This window comes from Kogia breviceps, chromosome 20 (genome assembly GCF_026419965.1).
Source record: "Kogia breviceps isolate mKogBre1 chromosome 20, mKogBre1 haplotype 1, whole genome shotgun sequence".
NCBI lineage: Eukaryota > Metazoa > Chordata > Mammalia > Artiodactyla > Physeteridae > Kogia > Kogia breviceps.
Genome location: NC_081329.1, coordinates 11,760,496 through 11,781,405, shown reverse-complemented (window position 1 = coordinate 11,781,405; position 20,910 = coordinate 11,760,496). Strand labels below are relative to the sequence as shown.

The following is a 20,910-nucleotide window of genomic DNA, read 5'->3' as shown; positions in this document are numbered from 1 at the left end:
TGGCCTGGCCTGCCAGTGACGTGCTTTTGAAGCTAAGACTTGAACAGTGTGAGTCAGCCAGTGAAAGGCGATGCCCTTGAGGACGGCAGGTACAGAGGCCTTGGGCTGCCCTGCTGGCCGGAGGGTCAGGGAGTAAGGCCAGCAGGGGGAGGGGAAGCTGGAACCAGTGTGGGTGACAACAGCGGGCTTTAAACAGATCGTGTTTACGCTTTTACGAGAGCGCGTTCCGGCTGCCCGGCAGATAGCAGACCGGGGCTGGGAGGTGGTGGGGAGAATGGCTGCTGGGTGCCGGCTTTGCTGAAGGAAGGAATTGTTCTGGACCCGCTGGTTTCACTCTCTGTTCTTCCAGTGTTATAGTTACTCTCTTGGGAAACAGTAAATACGTGCTCTGCTTGTTACTTGGAGGCCAGAGCGGTAACTGAAATGATCAGCCAAGTGAGAGCAAGAAGAACTGCAGGTTATTCAGGCTTCCGTTTTCGCCAAGTTGAGGAAGAGTTGTAAATAAGAAACAAAAAGCAATAAAATAAAATTCAAAATTTTTTTAAAAAAGAGTCATGTACCACAATGCTCACTGCAGCACTATTTACAGTAGCCAGGACATGGAAGCAAACTAAGTGCCCATCGACAGATGAATGGATAAAGAAGATGTGGCACATACGTACAACGGAATATTACTCAGCCATAAAAAGAAACGAAATTGAGTTATTTGTCGTGAGGTGGGTGGACCTAGAGTCTGTCATACAGAGTGAAGTAAGTCAGAAAGAGAAAAACCAATACTGTATGTTAACGTATATATATGGAATCTAAAAAAATAAAAATAAAAATGGTACTGATGAACCTAGTTGCAGGGCAGGAATAAAGATGTAGACATTGAGAATGGACTTGAGGACATGGGGTGGGAGGGGGAAGCTGGGGCGAAGTGAGAGTAGCATCGACATGTATACACTACTGAATGTAAAATAGCTAGTGGGAAGCAGCAGCGTAGCACAGGGAGATCAGCTCGGTGCTTTGCAATGACCTAGAGGGATGGGATAGGAAGGGTGGGAGGGAGGGGATATGGGGATATATGTATGCATATGGCTTGTTCATTTTGTTGTACAACAGAAACTAACACAGTATTGTGAAGCGATTATAGTCCAATAAAGATCTGTTAAAAAAAGAAAGAAAGAAAAAAAGAAACAAAAAGCAAAACCCTTACTCATGGTGGGCTTTTCTTGAGCCAAGTGGTGGAAAAGCTGTGGGATCCGGAACTATTATCATGAAAGAAAATGAAACTATGCCAGGAATGCCAGCTTTGGGGGCTCTGGTGACAACTCAGACTGGCCTGAAATGCCCTACAGAGAATCCTGTGGCGTGGGGCCTCTGAAGACTGAATATCTAAACCCTGCGTCACTGGCAGCCCAGGGACCGGTGCTTATGACTTCTTTCTCCCGCTGCTAACTTAGGGGTGAAGCAGTGTCACTTGGAAGCCAACCTCATGTTTTAGAATCTAAATAACTTCATGTAAATATTAGTTCAGAAGTTTAACTGGAGGTAAATCTTTGATGCTAAAATCTGAGAGCCTTCTAAAATATGCAGGCAGGGGACTTCCCTGGTGGTGCAGTGGTTAAGAATCCACCTGCCAGTGCAGGGGACACAGGTTCGAGCCCTGGTCCAGGAACATCCCACATGCCACAGAACAACTAAGGCCGCGAGCCACAACTACTGAACCCCGCACGCCTAGAGCCCGTGCTCCGCAACAAGGGAAGCCACCGTAATGAGAAGCCCGTGCACCGCAACGAAGAGTAGCCCCCGCTCGCCGCAACTAGAGAAAGCCCGTGCCCAGCAACAAAGACCCAATGCAGCCAAAATAAATAAATTTATTTTAAAAAGTGAAATAAAATATGCAGGTGGGCTTTTGGGTCATCTCACTTTTTGTTTTCTACACACCCGATACTTTAAATGATTTGTGGACCATCTTCCAGAGGAAATGAAGCTTCGAGGTTCCTTGTTCAGATCCTTGTCGCTTAATTGTGCGGCCCCTGATGGATGGATGGATAAAGTGATTGATGCATGTACTTAATACAGTCGCCGTGCCTGGATTAAGAAAAAAACTATCAACAGTTTAATATAAGAACCACAAGGGGAATTTGCTACAGTTTGTCGTATTTGCAGAAATGCTGTCGTTTCTCCCTCTGGACTGTAAATCACTTGCCATGCTTCACTTTTGTCTTTCGTGCCGATTCGTGCCGAGTCTTTTTCTTTGCAGCTAGTTTAAGACTGCTACGAAAGTTGCAAAAATATTTGTAAAGAATTTTTTTTTTCCTGAACCTCTGGAGAGTAACTTGCCAACCTGAAGTCCCATCACTCCTGAATCCTTGAGCGTGTCTGTCCTGCAGACAAGGGCACACTCCACGTGACCATCAGAATCAGGCAATTGACATGCGGACCATCTAACCCACAGACCCCATTCAGGTTTGCCAGTTGTCTCGATAACGTCCCTCGTAGCAAAAAAAAAATCCCATCCAGGCTGAGGTGTCATGCCGTTGTCACCTTTCCTTAACGTCCATGAATTTGACATTTTTGATGATTATAAGCCAGTTATCTCATAGAGTGTCTTTCACTTTGAGTTTGTTGGTGGTTTCCTCATGGTTAGATTCAGATTATGCATTTTCTGCAAGGATATTTCAGTCGTGATGCTCTGGTTTTTTTGTTCTTCCATTGCCTCTGCTTTGCTCAGTTGCACCTAATGTGCTTTTGGACTAAACCGTTCATAAAGGGAGGGAGGGAGGAAAGAAGGGTGTAGAAGGAACTCTCTTAGTAGTTTTGAGAAGAATGTTCCCTGTTGCCATATTCTTATTTTCTAAACTAAGATTAGGGCACTCTGCTGACATCAGGACTCTTGGAAAAAGCAGGACTTGGAGAGAGCACAGGACGGCACTCACTGTCATGTCGTGGGACTTTACAAGTCCCCACGGGGACTGCACCCCTCAAGATACCTTCGCTGGAAAGCATTGCAGCCCGTTACTCTAACTGTTCAGGAAGCTTGATATGCTGCTGCCTGGGGTTGGGGTGCCCCCTCCCCGACCCCCGGTCCCCTAGCTGCCCAGTTCCAAATAACAGTGTCTTGGTGCCCCTTGTCAGTCCCGTGCTAGGCGGTGCTGCTGGCTGTCTCTGAAGAGTCGCTGGAGCACTTGGGCAGGGTGAGCCCTGACTGTCATCGGCACTGGCCGAGAAGGGACCAGTGTCCGTTCTGGGACCCAGCAGCCCGGGGAAGCCACCACTGCCCAGCTTGCCCTAGAAGTTTACTGCCCCGATGCTTGAAAACCGACCTGCTTCTTTTCAACTACTACCTCGTATTCTATTCTGAGCTATATTAACTTATATATTACTTGTATAGAATATATAAAAATACATACATAGAATATATAATTATGTTATTAACTATATCAACATATATATTCTGAGCATTTTCCCATGCCAATGAAATATTCTTCCATAGTTACAATATTCCATTATTTGAGTCCTACCACATTTTAATTAACCATCCTCCTACTGTCTGATATTTGGGTCAACTTAAAATTTTTGCTGCTGTAAATAATGCTCCACCAAACATTCTTGACCTTAAATTTGTGTCTGCAGAAACTATGATCAAATATCCACTATTTTTTTTAAACATCTTTATTGGAGTATAATTGCTTTACAATGGTGTGTTCATTTCTGCTTTATAGTAAAGTGAATCAGCTATACATATACATATATCCCCATATCTCCTCCCTCTTGCATCTCTCTCCCACCCTCCCTATCCACACAAAGCACCGAGCTGATCTCCCTGTGCTACGCGGCTGCTTCCCACTAGCTATCTATTTTACGTTTGGTAGTGTATATATGTCCATGCCACTCTCTCACTTCGTCCCAGCTTACCCTTCCCCCTCCCCGTGTCCTCAAGTCCATTCTCTACGTCTGCATCATTATTCCTGTCCTGCCCCTAGGTTCTTCATAACCATTTTTTTTTTTTTTTAGATTCCATATATATATGTTAGCATTCGGTATTTGTTTTTCTCTTTCTGACTTACTTCACTCTGTATGATAGACTCTAGGTCCATCCACTTCACTACAAATAACTCAATTTCGTTTTTTTTTAGGGCTGAGTAATATTCCATTGTATGTACGTGCCACATCTTCTTTATCCATTCATCTGTCAATGGACACTTAGGTGACTTCCATGTCCTGACTATTGTAGAGCTGCAGTTAACATTGTGGTACATGACTCTTTTTGAATTACGGTTTTCTCAGGGTATATGCCCAGTAGTGGGATTGCTGGGTCATATGGTAGTTCTATTTTTAGTTTTTTAAGGAACCTCCATACCGTTCTCCATAGTGGCTGTATCAATTTACATTCCCACCAACAGTGCAAGAGGGTTCCCTTTTCTCCACACCCTCTCTAGCATTTGTTGTTTGTAGATTTTTTGATGATGACCATTCTGATGGGTGTGAGGTGATACCTCATTGTAGTTTTGATTTGCATTTCTCTAATGATTAGTGATGTTGAGCATCCTTTCATGTGTTTATTGGCAATCTGTATACCTTCTTTGGAGAAATGTCTCTTTAGGTCTTCTGCCCAGTTTTGGATTGGGTTGTTTGTTTTTTTGATATTGAGCTGCATAAGCTGCCTGTAAATTTTGGAGATTAGTCCTTTGTCAGTTGCTTCATTTGCAAATATTTTTCTCCCATTCTGAGGGCGAGATAGTAGACTGGGCGCTTTGCATGTCTTATTTAAGCATTGCCACAAACCCTAAGGAAATTATCCCCATTTTACAGATGAGAAAACCGAGGCATAAGGATCTTGGGTTCTGCTACCCTCTGCATTGGGTTCCTGAAGCATTGCCCTGGGGAATGGCCTTAGTTAACGATGGAGATACTCCCTCCAGACCTGGAGGGCTCCTACGGGAGTGGAGATAGTGGCAGAGACTAAGGAATTTCTGAAGTTTTAGGGGAATAGCACATCGACTTCTCACTTAAGGGCACAACTACCCAGTCCTCGTCTCACATAAGGTATGGTGAGAAAGAAGTGGCAGTAGCCACAGATCACTCCTTGCCCAGCGGTTGTGGACACAGGAGCTGCCGAGGCCATCCCTAGTCTCCGTCTACCTGTGGATGGCCATGCTGTCCCAGAGTCACAGTGGCAGTCAGACCTCCAATGATGTCCTGCATCTTGGCCACCAAGTTAAATAAGGACAGTGCTAGGCCCTGTGGAGATCTAATCACTTATTCAGAAGTTCCAGGTCAAATTAATTAGCTGAGTCAGACAAGATCGATTATCATTAATATCTAGATATTTCTTGGGGCTGTCATATCAGTGTGAACAACATGATCCTTGTGGTAATAGTTGAATCTGCATTGGTCAGGGAAAGCTTTTTTGGAAGGGTAGATTTAAAACTGGCCCCTGAATTCCAAGAGAGAAGTGAGCTGGTGTAGAGCGTGTAGGACACAGTGGCGCTGAGAGATTGAAGCTGGTTGGGGTGGAATTTGTGGACTGGGGGTTTGGCACTTTTCAGAGGTCCTGAAACTAAAAATGAGGGAGAAGAAAAAGGGCCTCATGGGCAAGCGATTGCTCTTCATACATACGGAAGGGTGTGGAAATTGACAAATACCCATAATGCCTAGCACTTTATTGGTTTTCAGTACCTTACAAAAGTGTTCCTGTGAAATTAACTCTGAGATGGTGCTCGGCTTCCATGGGGTTTATTTGTGTTCCTGAAATAGTTCTCCAGGTTAATCAGTAATAAGCAGAGCCGGGCAGGGTACACTTTCCTCCTTGCCTGGTTTCATAGGACCCCTCTAGGACCCAGGTGGCCAGTGCTGGGGCCAGGTGACCCTGTTTTATGGCAGAGGCAGAGACTAAAATGAAACAACTGGAGAATACACCCAGTGACTCAAATTAAAAAAAAAAAACCCTCTAATTCTTTCCTGTTGCTTCCTAAAGAGGGGATGGAGGTAAAGGGGTGGAGAGTGGAAAAATATTTATATTTTGGAGTAAGGGAATAGAGAAATACTGTTTTCCTAGTACCAATTACAAAAATAAAGCTCCAGCTGGACAGGATATGCAGTGCGTCTTGCTGATTTCCACCAGCCAGGGAGGTACTAAAAGGGGCAGGAAGTGTGCATTGAAGGGGGTGGACTGGGTAACCAGGTTGGGACGCTGCTTTCTATTCATTAGGCCCTGCGAGTACAGCCTGAGCAGCGCTCCCGCCGCAGGGCTCCTAGGGCGGGTGCCGGGTGAGACTGGGAGGCACTGGGCTCTCAATGCCTCTTTATGTAGCCCCCAGTTTGGCCTCATACTCCACAGGCTAGTAAGGGCCTAAGACTCCTGTTTAAATCTGAGCTCTACCACCTTCTGTGAGCTTGGACAAGTTACTTAACCTTATGTGCCTCAGTTTCTTCATCTGTCAAATGGGGATTTTAGTAGTACCTACCTTACAAGGTTGCTGTGAATCAAGTGAAGTAATACCCCTGGCCAGCTTAGAACTTGCCTAACTCTTCATCCTTGTTATCTAGTGTTAGTGTCACGGTGGTGTGGCAGGGGATACTCTGGACAGCCCCTGTTTTCCAGGGCTCGCAGGTCTAGGCAGGGAGAGGGATGGCTCACACAGAAGCTTCCCCACGTAGTATCAGGCTGGCTTCCCAAAGTTAATTCAGCTTGCTGAGGGTGAGTCAGGCCTTTTCAAACTGACCTGACTAAAAACTCAGAATAGCGCAGTTTCAGGTAACTTGCCTTTTCAGGAACCCCACAGGGGTGTCTTCTGAAGATACTTTGTTTTTACCTGACACTGGACAACTCACTGTGTTACGGGAAGACTAGAACCTGCCTTGAGACTGTGTGTCTGTCTTTGGGAACAAATGGCTCCCCATTCACACCAGCCACATCTTGGGTGTTTGGTAGCAGTGTGTGTCCATGGCTACCTTGCTGAGCTGTGTGCATATAGAACATGTCCAGTATCGCTGGGTGGGACTGGTCTGCATTTATTGGCTCCCTGCTGGGTGCAGAGTGCAAGGCTAGCTAGTTCTACATGTTCACATATGTAGCAATGTTAGCAGAGGTTTGTTTCAGTGGAAAAAGGCACATAAAGTTGCAGCAAAGAATGGAAGGCAGCTTAAGATGCATGTTAGAGGCGGTGTGTTTCATGGATTCAAGGGCAGTTGTGAATTGGCCAGGGTGGGCTTTGTGGAAGAGATGCATTTGAACAGTCTATAAAGGAGTGCCTGACTATTGCCAGGCAAGACCTTTCTCCTGAGCTCTGGCCTCAGATATCTAATTGCCCATCCAACGTCTCTTGGGCTATCCCAAAGAATCTCAAATTCAGAAGACCTGAAACCAATCTCAGTATTTCTCCTCTCGTTTTTTGAAAATTGAAGTATAGTTGGTTTACAATATCATGTTAGTTTCAGGTGTACAGCAAAGTGATTCAGCTTACATATATATATATATATATACTTAAAAAAATTATTTTCCATTATAGGTTATTATAAGTTATTGAATATAGTTCCTTGTGCTATATAGGAAATCCTTGTTGTTTATCTGTTTTATATACAGTGGTGTGTATATGTTGATCCCAAACTCCCAATTTATCTCCCTTCACCCCACTATCCCTTTGGTAACCATAAGTTTCTTTTCTGTGTCTGTGAGTCTATTTCTGATTTGTAAATAAGTTCATTTGTATCATTGTTTTAGATCCCATATAAGTGATATCATACGAGATTTGTCTTTCTCTGTCTGACTTACTTCGCTCAGTTTGATCATCTCTAGGCCACTTGTAGCAACATGGATGGACCCAAAGATGATCATACAAAGTATTTCTCCTCTTAAACCTTCCACACTCCCTGTTGCAGAGTGCTCTGAAGAAGGACAAAAGGAGGTCACAGATAAGTTTGAAGAAGGAAGGGAGTCAGACATTCAGAAAGAAGAGTGGTGGCCTCTGTTTTTTTCTCTGGACCTGGAGGCAAGATCCTTTGCTGGGACTGATGAGTATGGAAGTGAGGTTGGAAAAATCTGAAAGTGCTCCCATGGGGAACAGGAAGCATTGATGAGGGAGAAGCAAAAAAAAAAAAAAAAAAGACCTGCAGAGACTTTTTGAAAGCTCCGGTGAGGTGATAAACCATAAATCTATAATGGTATTATTATTATTATTATGACTGGGTACTGTTCAGCCCAGTCCGGAATTTTTGCCACCGGAGCAAACACGAGGGAGAGACCCATATGTAGTAAAGTGCTTGACCAGCTGTATTTGGGAAGAGTGGGACCAGAGAGTGGACATACTAGGGAGAGGAAGTGGGGAAGTGGAGCCTGAAGGGCAGGGATGGATCCTCTCTTGGAAAAGTGCACAGATGCGACGTGTGCCATATATTTCTAAGGCTTACTCCCTGTGTGGAGAACTTCTCTTCTCTTCAGGCTGCGTTGAGAACTGTTTTCTAGAATGACCGTTGGCTCACCTGCAGTACTGAAAGCCAGAGATATTTTGGTGTCTTTCGAGCACACGTGTGGAGGCCATAAGTCAATTTCTCTTTCAGCTTATGGTTGTGATTCAGAGGCTAACTCATAGTGTTTCAATCTACCAGGGTAGATTGTGGTCAGAGACAGGGAAATTTTTGAAAAGGAGCTATGGTAATGTCTCCTAAAAGGGTATAGAAAACATGCATAATAAGAAAATTGTGGGTAGAATGGCAAATATGCAAAAACTATAGTTGGGATGATTCTCAGTATGGGAAACTGTTTCTGTGGTATTTAGAAGTATTTAGACTTTTAATTGCATATGCATTTATATTCCGTTCATGATGAAATCTATTCCCCATTGGCCTCCCTGTTTTCCCATGACTCAACTGGAGATATTCATGAAACATATGAGACCTGGAAGGCCATTGGCTAATGGTACTAAATGGCAGTGATAACTACACTTAGCTGCATAAAACTTATCCTAGGATAATTAAAAATAACTGTTTCTTAAACCCTGGAGATTCTTATTCAGTAGTTCTAGGATGGGGCCAGGGAACCTTTTTTTTTTTTTTTTGATTCCCCAGGTAATAACGTTACACAGGCAGTTTTGGGATGCTGGTATAGGTGAAAAGAAAGTATAGCAAAGTATGCTTATGATATACTGAGCCATACTGGGTTATGATATATTGAGCTATTTATAGCAATCCTGCCACATCATTCAAGGTTGGGTTCCTAAAAAATCCATATAATAAGAGAACTCATGGTTGAATTGCTTAAAACCTGAGAAACACTGGGCTAGAGACTAAAATACTTAAATGAATCTATGACATGTGTCTTTTGAACGTTCAATAAAGTGAAACAGTAAATGAATGAAATTATATCCGTGATACAATGGATAGCATACAGTTGATTTCCATTGCTTACTAAGTCTCCTGAAGTTTAACAAAACTTTAAAATTGGTTTTGCCTTGGTGTGGATAATATTATGCTGAGAGGCAAGCTTTTTTCTGTGTCGAGCCCTCCATCCAAATGTTGAATGTCTTTCTGATTTCCTGACTGCTAATTGTTGACTTGGCCCTACGGTCCCACCAGACTATGTAGAGTGATTTGAATATTGTAGGCAGAGAAGTATTAAGTATAGCCAAATGGGTAAGTCTCAAACCCCCTCCATAATGCACAGAGTCCTTCCATCTTAGCTCTGAACATGGTATTTTCATGCCAAGCACATGCCGTTGAACTTCTCTTGTACATTTCACTTCTGTCTCCTGGGAATCAGTTACCGCTGCAAGGGTTTGCTGCTTCTTCTCTTCTATATCCTTCTCTTCCATTTTCTACTTTCCACCATGACCTCTGCCTCCCCCCACCACCCACATGCTCACACACATCTGTACACACAGCTGGGAACCAGTCTAGCACAGTACGATGCTTTTTATACTTTTTTGGCCACAGTACCAATATAATAATATAAAATTGAAACAAAAGTTTAATGAAACAATGCTTACTCTTATTTGGGGAACTCTCATAGTTTCTATTCTGTATTCTCATACATTAAAATTAAAGTGCTGATCTTCATCCTGTAATTCGGATCTTAATCCAATAAATTGATTTCCTGACCCTCTAATGGGTTACTACTGGATGTTTGGAAAAAAAAAAAAAAAACTGTTTTAGAGGTTTCTGGCATATTCTTCCAGTCAGGAAGATCTGGATTTGAATCTTAGCTTTACCACTTGACAGCTCTGCATCTTGGGAAGTAGCTTCATTTCCTCATCTGTAGAAATGGAGATAAGGTACTATACCTCACCTCGTATAGATTGTTTGAAGATGGAATGAAATAATGCAATAATGCACGAAAAGCATTGGTATTATCTCATTCTTAGTAAGGGCCTGAGCCAGTGTGACAGGGATAAAGAGAAAGATGATGTTGATAATGGTGGTGGTGGTGATACTCAGTTCTCAACTACAACTTCCTCTCAATTCACATAATTTTGAACTGAAGTTCTTATTTTTTTCAAAAAGGTACACAAAAATCAGTGTGGGGAGTGTAGGATGTTATGTAAGAGGAACTTATATTTTGGGAAGGATTACTGCATATTCAGGAAAAATCACCACTAAAAATTGCTATTATATTCCTACAAATGTACTGCCACTTGTGCGTGTGTTTTTCTTTTCCTGTGTGTTCCCATAGCCACCATCCTGGATGGAGCTGTAGCTCTGGCTACTGGCTTCCTTGCCTCCATGTGTTCCTGCATAGAGTGCTGCTTGGTTCATGATGAAACGAGGCCATTCAGAACTTTTTAGTAGCCCCTGTAAACAACCTGAGTATCTAGCTGGGCATTGGAGACCCTCCAGAAAAACCTGGGCTCAAATCTTGGTTCCCCATCTGGGGGCTTGTGTGACTTGGACACTTTTTTCTTTTTTTAAAGTTACCTTTTCAAGCTACACTTTTCCTCATCTCTAGAATGAGGATAGTAATATTTGACTGAGTAGGGCTGTTGTGAGGGTTAGTGATGATATATGTAAACTCTATCCAGTCTGTGCTTCTCACACACTGGCTGGCTCTTATGAAGCTTCTCCCATGTCGGTACATGCATTAGTTGCTCTGCCCACATCAGCAAAGACATCTTCCTCAGGTCTGCTTTGGCCATTAATACCAGCCTTTACCTTGCCTGACTTGACTTGCAGCCTTTTCTCTGCCTAAAGGATTCCTCCCTACCTTATAAGCTCTTCCTTTACCGTAAAGCCTTCGCTTACAAACCCATCTAATAATGATTTAGGAACGAGTTCACCTAGTTGGCAATTAATCATATACTGCCTTCGGATCTCTACTGCAGTCTTTTATTATTATAATTATAGTATTACCAGTTAGCTTTATATGATTTATGTCTCATGCCCCCAGGTAATTTATTAATTCCTTGAGGGTAGCGATCCTGTCTTACACGTCTTTGAATCCTCCACAGCACTTAGCACAGTTCCTTGTAATAACGTGTATTTAATAAATATTTGTTGGTACACTGGATGACTGGATACTGCAGACAGCACATCCACGGGAGGATAGGGTCCAGTGCTTAGAGTTGTGAGAGAAGGTTTAATGGATGAAAGTAGACTTGAGCTGGCTTTTGTTGGGAGGGTAACATTTATGTAGGTTGATACAAGGGGTGGCGCATGGTTATGTGGGGAGAACTGTTAGGTGACAGGAGCCTGCACAGACATGTTTAAAACAAATGATGCAGCTGCAGAAGAGATGGCACTGAGCACTGCTGTCATTGGCTTCTGTGACACAGCCTCAAAGTTAGACCCTGTGCTTCGCAACTTAGCTCCCATCCCTTTGCTTTCCCTCTTGCCCGGTTGTGGCTTATCTCCTGTGACGCTGTAAGTGGGAACTGCTGCGCTGTGGGGCTTCTGGTAGAAATTCTCTACGTTTTCCTCTGAGTGAAGATGCCTTTATTTCCTCTTCGCTCCTGAAGGAAATTTTCACTGTCTATAACATTTAAAAATAGCAATTATTTTCTTTGGGTGCTTTAAAGGCATCTTTCCATTGTCTTCTGTTTTCCATTGTTTCTGTTGAGTAGTCACTGTAAGCCTTCTGGGTTTTGTGATTTTTGGTTTTTGAAGGTTATGAGCCTGTTTTTCCTCTGGCTGTTTTTAAGATTTTTCTCTATATTTTTGGTTTTTATCAAGTGTACTACAGTATGCCTAGGTGTGGTTTTATTTATAGTTGTCAGTTTGGGGTCTGTAGTGAATATTAAACCTGTGGTTAGACGGTCATTGATCACTGTCTCTTCAAATTTTGCTCCTGCCTCATTCTTTCTCTTGTCTTTGTGGTACTTCCAGCTACCCATGTTTAGACCTTTTTAGGTCTAAAATACAGTCTATGGACTTTAGGTTTGTTTTTACATGTTCCACTTTTTTGTCTCAGTGCTTCATTCTGTCTGTTTTGTTCTGACCTCTCTTCTGGTTCACTATTTTTTCCCCTAATGACGTCTAATCTATTGGTAAACCCATCCATCGAGTTCTTAATTTTAATTATTTATACTTTAGTTGTAGAATTTCTATTGTTTTATAGTTTCCAGTTCTCTGAAAAAATTTTCCATCTTGTCTTTTATTTCCTTGAATGTATTAGGCATAGCTGTTTTAAAGATTACGACTGGAAACATTTGGTATGTGTATATTCATTATATCTGTATAAAATCTGTGTATGTATCCCTATGGGTGCATTTCTATTGTTCATTACTTCCCTTGGTTTTCTATTTTGTTGTCTTTTAGCCTTGTATTCCTAGCTGTATTGATTGAACGCTGGCCATTGTACCTGAAAGACAGCAGAGAGAATATGAATCTTTGGATAATGTTATCTTTCCTCAAGATATGATTTAAATTAACTTCTGGTAGTTCCAGATCATTTTAATTTGGTCAAGGATTGAGTCTTTAAGGTTAGTCTATTTCCATTTAGTTTTATCCCTTACAAAGCTTGCGTCCCTTTTCCTACCTGGGTCTTTATCTTCAATTCTTATCCCCCTAGTCACTGAATGTGTCAACAGCTCTGCTCAGCTTTGATGCCCTAAAGCCTCCTCTTCTGGATTCAGCAGATGCCCCTAGGCTAGGAGAAGAGCTGCCCCAAACATCAGGCTCACCATCCTGGGTTTCTTTCTTCTCCCAGATCTTGCCCTCCTAATTCTTTACTACCATCTTAGTTCTCTGATGTTTCTAAACATATTTTTAAAAACACACTTTGTGGGACTTCCCTGGTGGCGCAGTGGTTAAGAATCCGCCTGCCGATGCAGGGGACACGGATTCGATCCCTGTTCCGGGAAGATCCCACATGCCGTGGAGCAGCTAAGCCCGTGCGCCACAACTACTGAGCCTGCGCTCTAGAGCCCATGAGCTGCAACTACTGAGCCCACGTGCCACAACTACTGAAGCCCGCATGCCTAGAGCCCATGCTCCACAACAAGAGAAGCCACTGCTACGAGAAGCCCGCACACCACAGTGAAGAGTAGCCCCCGCTGGCCTCAACTAGACAAAGCTCACACACAGCAACAAAGACCCAATGCAGCTAAAAAAACAAGACAAAACAAAAAACACGCACTTTGTTTACGTTTCTTAGTTATTCATCAGGAGAGTTAGGTCTGAATTACCTACCGTGCTATTACCAGAAGCAGCACCCTGTCAGCCAAGGATTTTATTATCTAAAATCTAGCAGAGATGTTTAGAAGTCTGTAATACAGAACACTAACATGATTTAAGTGGTATTTTAGGATGATTGATACGTCAGTGGTATGCAAAAAAGAGAGGGGTGGGAATATCTCCATAAGAAGAACAGTTAAAAGACCATCAAAACTGAATAAAGTTTCTGAAGTGAGAGGAAGGCAGCCATTATGGTTTCTGAGCCTGGAGCTTGCAGACAGACCTGAACGAGAGTCTGGGCTCCCCTACTGACCAGCAGGTTGCCTTTGGGCAGTTCCCCAACCGATCCCCTCATCTGAAATATGGGGTAATAAAGTCCCTACCTCCTAGGGTTAAAAGAGAAGTGAGAAACTCACAGAGAACCCTGGTTTTCATGCCTGGCATATAGGACGTGCTCAGTAAGTAGTAGCCCTTGCTGTTACTATTCCAAGACCCAAACCTCAATTATTTCAGTTAGAATTCAAGATCACTGTTAATGACACTAATCAGGACCACAGTTAGCATTGCCAGCTTCATGGGGGATGCGATTTATGTCCCGTGTATCACAGTGAACAGCTCATGTGCCTTTATGCAGCAGCCCTGGTGCCAGTAATATTCTAAATACTTGCCATGTACTGAATTGATTTGTAGCCAATGCCATGGTTTTGAAGATGATCCCAGCCCCAAATCCCAAAGATGTAAGGAGAGCTGATTTTCCAAAGGCAGGCTTGAGGGTAGAAGCTTCCTATTTTAGGTTTATAGAACCATAAATTTAGGGATTTCACTTTTAAAAACAGCACTGTGTACAAGAAATGAAGCTTACAAAAAAGATAAATCAGATTATGAGCCTTCATGTTACAAACGGATTCCTAGAATCACAGATAAGCTCATAAATTATCTTTGTGAAACCTGTCCTTTTTCTAGATGATCAAAGTATCCACCAAAGAGATTGAGTGACTGGCCCAAGGACACACAGTGGTAATGACAAAGCCAGGACTGGAACACGAGCGTTCCAATTTCTGGTGTATTTTGGTCCTCTTGGCAAAAATAGCCCCTCTTTGTCTTCTCTACCGAGTTCCATGCCTTCTTCAGCTCTGTTCAAGCAACACTGGCCTGGGTGTTGCTGCCCATGGGAAACTTGCCTTAAAGAAGGACGACCAGTCTGTCCTCTTGAATTTCACTGATAGAAGCTAGAAAACACATGGCACGTAGGCATGAGTTTCTGGTGCTAGCTGCATGTAGAATTGTACCTTTCCTGTCTTTCACCAGAGGATGCATACTTGACCTCTGATAGTCATGAGAAATCGATGTCAAATGGCAACCCTTTTATTCTGGGTTGTGTGGCAAGACCGCTGCTAATTCATTACCTGTCCCGTGTGTTTGTGGCAGGGGGCCGGGCAGCAGGCTGTAAAATCAAGTAAGAGAGAGGACGCGCCTCCAGGTAAAAGGGTTTCCTTTCATTGTGTGTCATCGGGGATGTCGTAGCTATTAAAAACGGCAACACCATAGAACCTGAAATAAGTGAGGCCCTTGATAATAGGGTTTTCCCTACTCGGATCAGATATTTGCTATATTTGCTTTTCCTAAAAATCTGCTTGTAATTAATGACAGCCCCGATGACTGATTCAGAACAGTTTTTACACGTGTGATTTCCATAGTGTTTTGGCTAGGTGAGCGATAAATGTTGAGGTTTGGCTGAGCTGCATCCTTGTTAGAAACACACAGGATGTAAATAGGGGCTGGGCCAACGGGTAGATGATGCAGCAGAACCTGCCACACTGAGACTGGTAGAGGAGGCCTGTCTGCCAGGATGACTAGACTTCGTAGCGAGTCGCAGAAGAGCCAGGTGAGTCTGGAGCCTTGCTCCGCAGAGTGTGGTCCAAGGACCTAGGAGATTGTTAGAAATAGAGAATCCCAGGGCTCACCAAAAAACCTGCTGAATTGAGATTTGTATGTGCGTTAATGTTGGCAAAGCACTGGTCTAGGTTTTGTAATCAGCTCTTATCTTTGCTATTAACAACACTGATCATACAACACTGATCATTGGTATAAATCTCCAGTTTTCTCTTTAGTCTTGGGTTGATGACCAAAATCCTAGACGTGGTTTCCCAGGCCTGCAGGGTCAGCCTGTCTCTGGCATCATCCCTATTGCTGGTTGCCTTCTGCAGCTGGTCCTCCTGCCCCAGGACCTTTGCACTGCCTACCCCCCTCACCTTCCTTTACCTGTAGACGGGGTAGGAGCCCTATTTACTTTTTTTGGTGTGTGGTACGCAGGCCTCTCACTGCTGTGGCCTCTCCCGTTGCGGAGCACAGGCTGCGGGCGCGCGGGCTCAGTGGCCATGGCCCACGGGCCCAGCCGCTCCGCGGCACGTGGGATCCTCCCGGACCGGGGCACGAACCCGTGTCCCCTGCATCGGCAGGCGGACTCTCAACCACTGCGCCACCAGGGAAGCCCTGTTCTGTGTCTTTCGATCTTCTCAAGAAGGAGGATCTGACCGGGTTGACTGGGCGGAGACCTCACAGAGCTCGCTCCCCCACTGGATCGATGTGGACAGCCTTTCCTGACGCTCCCAGAACTCTCCATGACTCCTTATCATCCTGGACACAGCATGCTCCGTGGGCTGTGGGAATTATCTTCTCCCCTGTCTCCCCCTAGACCGGGAGTCCCTAGATGGCAGGGACTGGCTTCTTTCTGCCTATTCCTGGAACATCACTCTTGATATATGATCTTCGAGTGGGTGGATGAAAGAGTGAGTGGGTGGAACAACTTGAGACCCCCTCCGAGCAGCTGTGGTGGGGGCTCCCTGTGGCCGGTCCATGTCCTTTTGGACTGTCCCTGCAGTTCCTGTCACTCCTAAAGCCACCAGATGAGTGGACGGGGCCAGCCTGCAATGGTGACCACACCTCGGCTGATCTTCAGAGCTGGCCTGGTCCTTGTATTGCACATTTCTGGTGGGGATGGCCGCGTTTAGGCTTTGTAGGATTATCCAAAGACCTAGAAGAGGTAGAGTTCCGGCTGCCAGTGAATTTACACTTTGGTTAGGAGGAGAGGCTGAGCACAGCTGAAAAGTTTACATTTAAGATAAGAGTTACGGGCTTCCCTGGTGGCGGCGCAGTGGTTGAGAGTCCGCCTGCCGATGCAGGGGACGCAGATTCGTGCCCCGGTCCGGGAAGATCCCATGTGCCGCGGAGCGGCTGGGCCCGTGAGCCACGGCCGCTGAGCCTGCACGTCCGGAGCCTGTGCTCCGCAGCGGGAGAGGCCACAACAGTGAGAGGCCCGCGTACCGTAAGAATAAAGAGAACATTGGAATCGCTGCCCTGAAGCAATGTTTGATTTTCAAATGAGCAGTACGGGCTGGTGGGTATTGTGGGGCATGGAGGAGGAGAGATTCCTTCAGCTGGAGCGCCTGGGGAGGCCTTGTGGTGGAGGAGGGCGGAGGCTGCGTCTTGGAGGACAGCTGGGGGTTGGCAAGGCCCGGGAAGGAGCAGAGAGTCAGGGGCAGGCGGTGTCTGAGACAGCGAGTCGGTCAGAAGTGGGTCGGAGGTCCAAGGGAAAGGCAGGGGCTAGAATTTAGTTCTAGAATTGAATCAGGCTCTACAGGCAGAGGGCGAGGCCCCAGGTGGCTGCTAGTGGCACTTGCCCTCTGGTGCGAGGAGAAGGGAAGGCCTTTGTGAGCCGGAGGAGGAGATTACTGAGACTTTGACCATCTCAGCCTGAAGTCATCTGAACAGAATATTCAGAGCTCGTTTTTGGAGGAGAAAATGAATGAAGGAAAGATGAGGCAGCCAAGGGTTGAAAAGAGGATCGTGTCCCAGTGTGCACGAAGTCCTGTGGAACGGATTCTTGGTCGCCATTGTCTCTGCTTTTGAATCCTGCATCGGATTTAAACTTCCGTGTAAACCGGCTGAAGATGAGTCATAGGCTGCACTGTGTTAGTGATCCCGCTCTGGGTATATTTAGCTGGACAAGGGAAAGACTGTCTAGAAATGCATCTGGAAGGAGGGGAGAGAAAGGTGGGCTGGTGGAGGAAAGGTGACCCCAGGTCAGAGGAGGCGGGTGGCAGTGAGCAAAGACCCTTGAGGGAACACTCCAAATAAGAGACGCTTTCACGTCAAAGCGATGCTGAAGCCAGAGCTAGAGGCTGGTGCACTCTGCAGGGAGACAGACCACATCAGGAGGGGTGGCCAGTGGGTGAAAGGCCTTGGAACCGCGTGAATTGATTCCGTAAGCTCTTGGAAGGGCCCATGCCGGGGCTTCGACGCGTGTCTGTAACCCAGATACCCTCAAGGAATGACTTGGTTACTCGGTCCACCCTTGGCTCTTGGAAGGATAATACCCAAAGGTATGTGTCAGACCCTGGTCCTCTGAGTACCTGATACACTGAAGGCGCCTGCCGTAAACACAGCCTAGCGTTAGGTGTCCGGGCCCTGTGCCTGGCTGAGTTTATGCGTCATGGGACCCTCTCAGCTGAGAGCAGGGGTGGCCTGCACCACCGCCCCACCGAGACGGCCCCTGGGGAAGGAACAGTACGCTCAAGCAGGGGCCGGGGCTCTAGGGCAAAGCCCCTGATACGTTCTCAGAGCTTCCCAGCCCCCATGTACGCCTAAGCTGTGCGGTGTTTTTTTTTTTTTGTTGTTGTTGTTGTTGTTGTTGTTTTGCGGTACGCGGGCCTCTCACTGTTGTGGCCTCTCCCGTTGCGGACGCGCAGGCCCAGCGGCCACGGCTCACGGGCCCAGCCGCTCCGCGGCACATGGGATCCTCCCAGACCGGGGCCCGAACCCGTGTCCCCTGCATCGGCAGGCGGACTCTCAACCACTGCGCCACCAGGGAAGCCCAGCTGTGCAGTACTGAGGAAGAGGAAAATAGAAGAGGGTCAGGCAGGGGAGTCAGACTTCACGGTGCAGACATGGCAGTGGGTAGCAGAAATGCCTGATGTCGTGCTTCTCTTCTGCAGAAGGGCACCATGCCGGTGGAGAGAATGCGCATGCGCCCATGGCTGGAAGAACAGATCAACTCAAACACGATACCAGGGCTAAAGTGGCTAAACAAGGTAAGTGCGCGCACGCGCGTCTGCTTGTACACGCGTGGGTGCGTGTATCTGTGTGAGAGAGATGCTTTCGAAGCCGGTGCCTGTGGATCACCGCAAGTGAAACTGTTCATGTTCAAGATATTATGCTTATTATTTACCAAAAACAACCAAGCAAAAAGGATCGTGAAAATATGAAATTATCATAGAAGGAAGACTTGTCATCCTCTCAGACTGTAGCCTCGACCCCGAGGTCAGGCTCTGGTCTCGTGGATGACTGTTGATGGCAAGCTTCTTGCTATTTTTCTGTTCAGTAATTCTTACCCTTTTCCTTCTCTAAATTCCTTTCTTGTTTCTGGTTTGCGAGGATTAGAGGACATGGAAACTGTAGAGCTTTCTGTTGGGAGTGGAACATATTGATTTTCTTTTCAGTATTCTTTTTTTTTTTTTTTGCTGTGCGCGGGCCTCTTGCTGTTGTGGCCTCTCCCACTGCGGAGCACAGGCTCCGGGCGCGCAGGCTCAGCGGCCACGGCTCACAGGTCCAGCTGCTCCACGGCACGTGGGATCTTCCCAGACCGGGGCACGAACCCGCGTCCCCTGCATCTGCAGGCGGACCCTCAACCACTGCACCACCAGGGAAGCCCTCAGTATTCTTTATGTAAAGAAAACTTTTGTTTTTGTCTTAAAAAATGGTTTTATTTTTATCATGAGATACTGTTTGTGTGCCTACCTGTCCTAAAAAAGCAGTATTCCATCATTTACACCCCGTCTATACATAAATACTTCCTGACTTTTATCAACCTGAAAATTCTCAGTTTAGTTGATCCTGCCTCTCATGGGAGGAACCAGGAAGACATTGGATGTAAAAATAAAGACCACCTGAAAACATTTAGTTATAATCTAGAAAAGCAACGAATACATCATGCTTTCTTTGAGATGGCCCAAGAGAGAGATTGCTCTCCCAACTACCAGGAATATTGCAGTTCTTCTGAGCAAATGTCTTTTTCCTCTTCTACCTCCCCCCTGCGTTTTGAATCTTAAGGACACGATGAATAATTTAGCAGGTCAGCCTTTACCTTTGTGTCACGTGCTCCAGAGCTTAGAGCCAGATTGCGGCCGCTCCTAACAAGTGTACAAAATATTGCAGTGTACAAAATATTTTTGTTTACTAATATTACTCCTTGCTTCATTTTATTTTTTCAGATATCTCTCAAATCTTACTTCTTTTTGTTCTTTTCCCCTCATTTACCTATTTTTTCACTTATTTTAAGTGTAACAGTGTATGTATTTGAATGTATCTGAGTCCCTTCTGAAACAAGATGGGGTAGAAGTAAACAGAAATACTTTAAGTAAAGCATATGCTCACTTCACGTGACCTGTCATGTATTTTAAGGTCTAATGGCAAACAATATATTTTTGTAGGCTTGCAGTATCTATAGTGTTTTAGGTTTATATCCTGGAGGGGCTTTGTAATTAGCCTGTTCCAAAGAAACAAACAAGAAATCGGGTTGCCCCCTGTCCTGCTGGGTCAGCAGTGGTGCATGCAGAGGTGTCAGTAAAGGGGAGATGATAGTCAAAGGAGAGTTGAAGAGACATAGGGTCCTCAAGAACAAGAATAATGATAGTGATAATGATCATAATAAAACTAATTTATGAAGTGCAGGCACTCCTCTAAGCAAGATTGTGCATTCCCTCACATAATCCCCACCATGGAGTAGATGCTGTTATTTTTTTTCCATTTTGCAGACAAGGAAAGGAAGGCTTGTAGGTTTAGTAGGATTCTATTTTGAAGAACAAAGTAACATTGTCTATTATTGATTTAGGGTGTGAAATTAAAGCAGATGTTGCTGATTTCTGAAGAGAAGTAAGTTTGGTTTTGCTTTTTCTTTTTTTAAAACCCACCCACCCATCTTGGCTGGCTTGATGCGGTGGCACTGCGTCTCCTGCACCAGGTGGGTGCTTGATGTGCTACGGTTTGTTGTTCTCTGTAGTAGGTTGAATGGTGGCCCCCTCAAAAGATAGGTCCACATCCAGACCCCCAGAACTTGTGGATGTGAACTTATTTGGAAAAAAAGAGTCTTGGCAGGTGTAATTAATGTAAGGATTTGCAGATGAGATCATCCTGGATTATCCCGTTGGGCCAATCCAATGACAAGGGTCCTTACAAGACACAGAAGAGGAGACACACATCCATGGAAGAGGAGGCGGAGACTGGAGTGATGCAGCCACAAGCCAAGAACACCTGGAACCACCG

At 45.1% G+C, this 20,910-nt stretch overlaps 1 protein-coding gene across 7 annotated transcripts in view; it reads left to right on the top strand.

The window, feature by feature from the left end:
* IRF2 (interferon regulatory factor 2) overlaps positions 1-20,910 on the top strand; it is an 82,527-nt gene that overhangs the window by 24,376 nt on the left and 37,241 nt on the right. For 4 of the 7 annotated variants that reach the window (XM_059049362.2, XM_067022547.1, XM_059049364.2 and 1 more), the window contains exon 2: positions 18,585-18,680. The exons of 1 other annotated variant lie outside the window; for it this stretch is intronic. In XM_059049362.2, the coding sequence (XP_058905345.1) occupies positions 18,594-18,680 (87 nt within the window). In that variant the 5' untranslated portion in view covers positions 18,585-18,593. Of the gene's footprint in view, positions 1-12,732; positions 12,897-18,584; positions 18,681-20,910 lie in introns of all 7 variants that reach the window. 2 more of the 7 variants (XM_067022545.1, XM_067022546.1) reach the window with 1 other exon arrangement.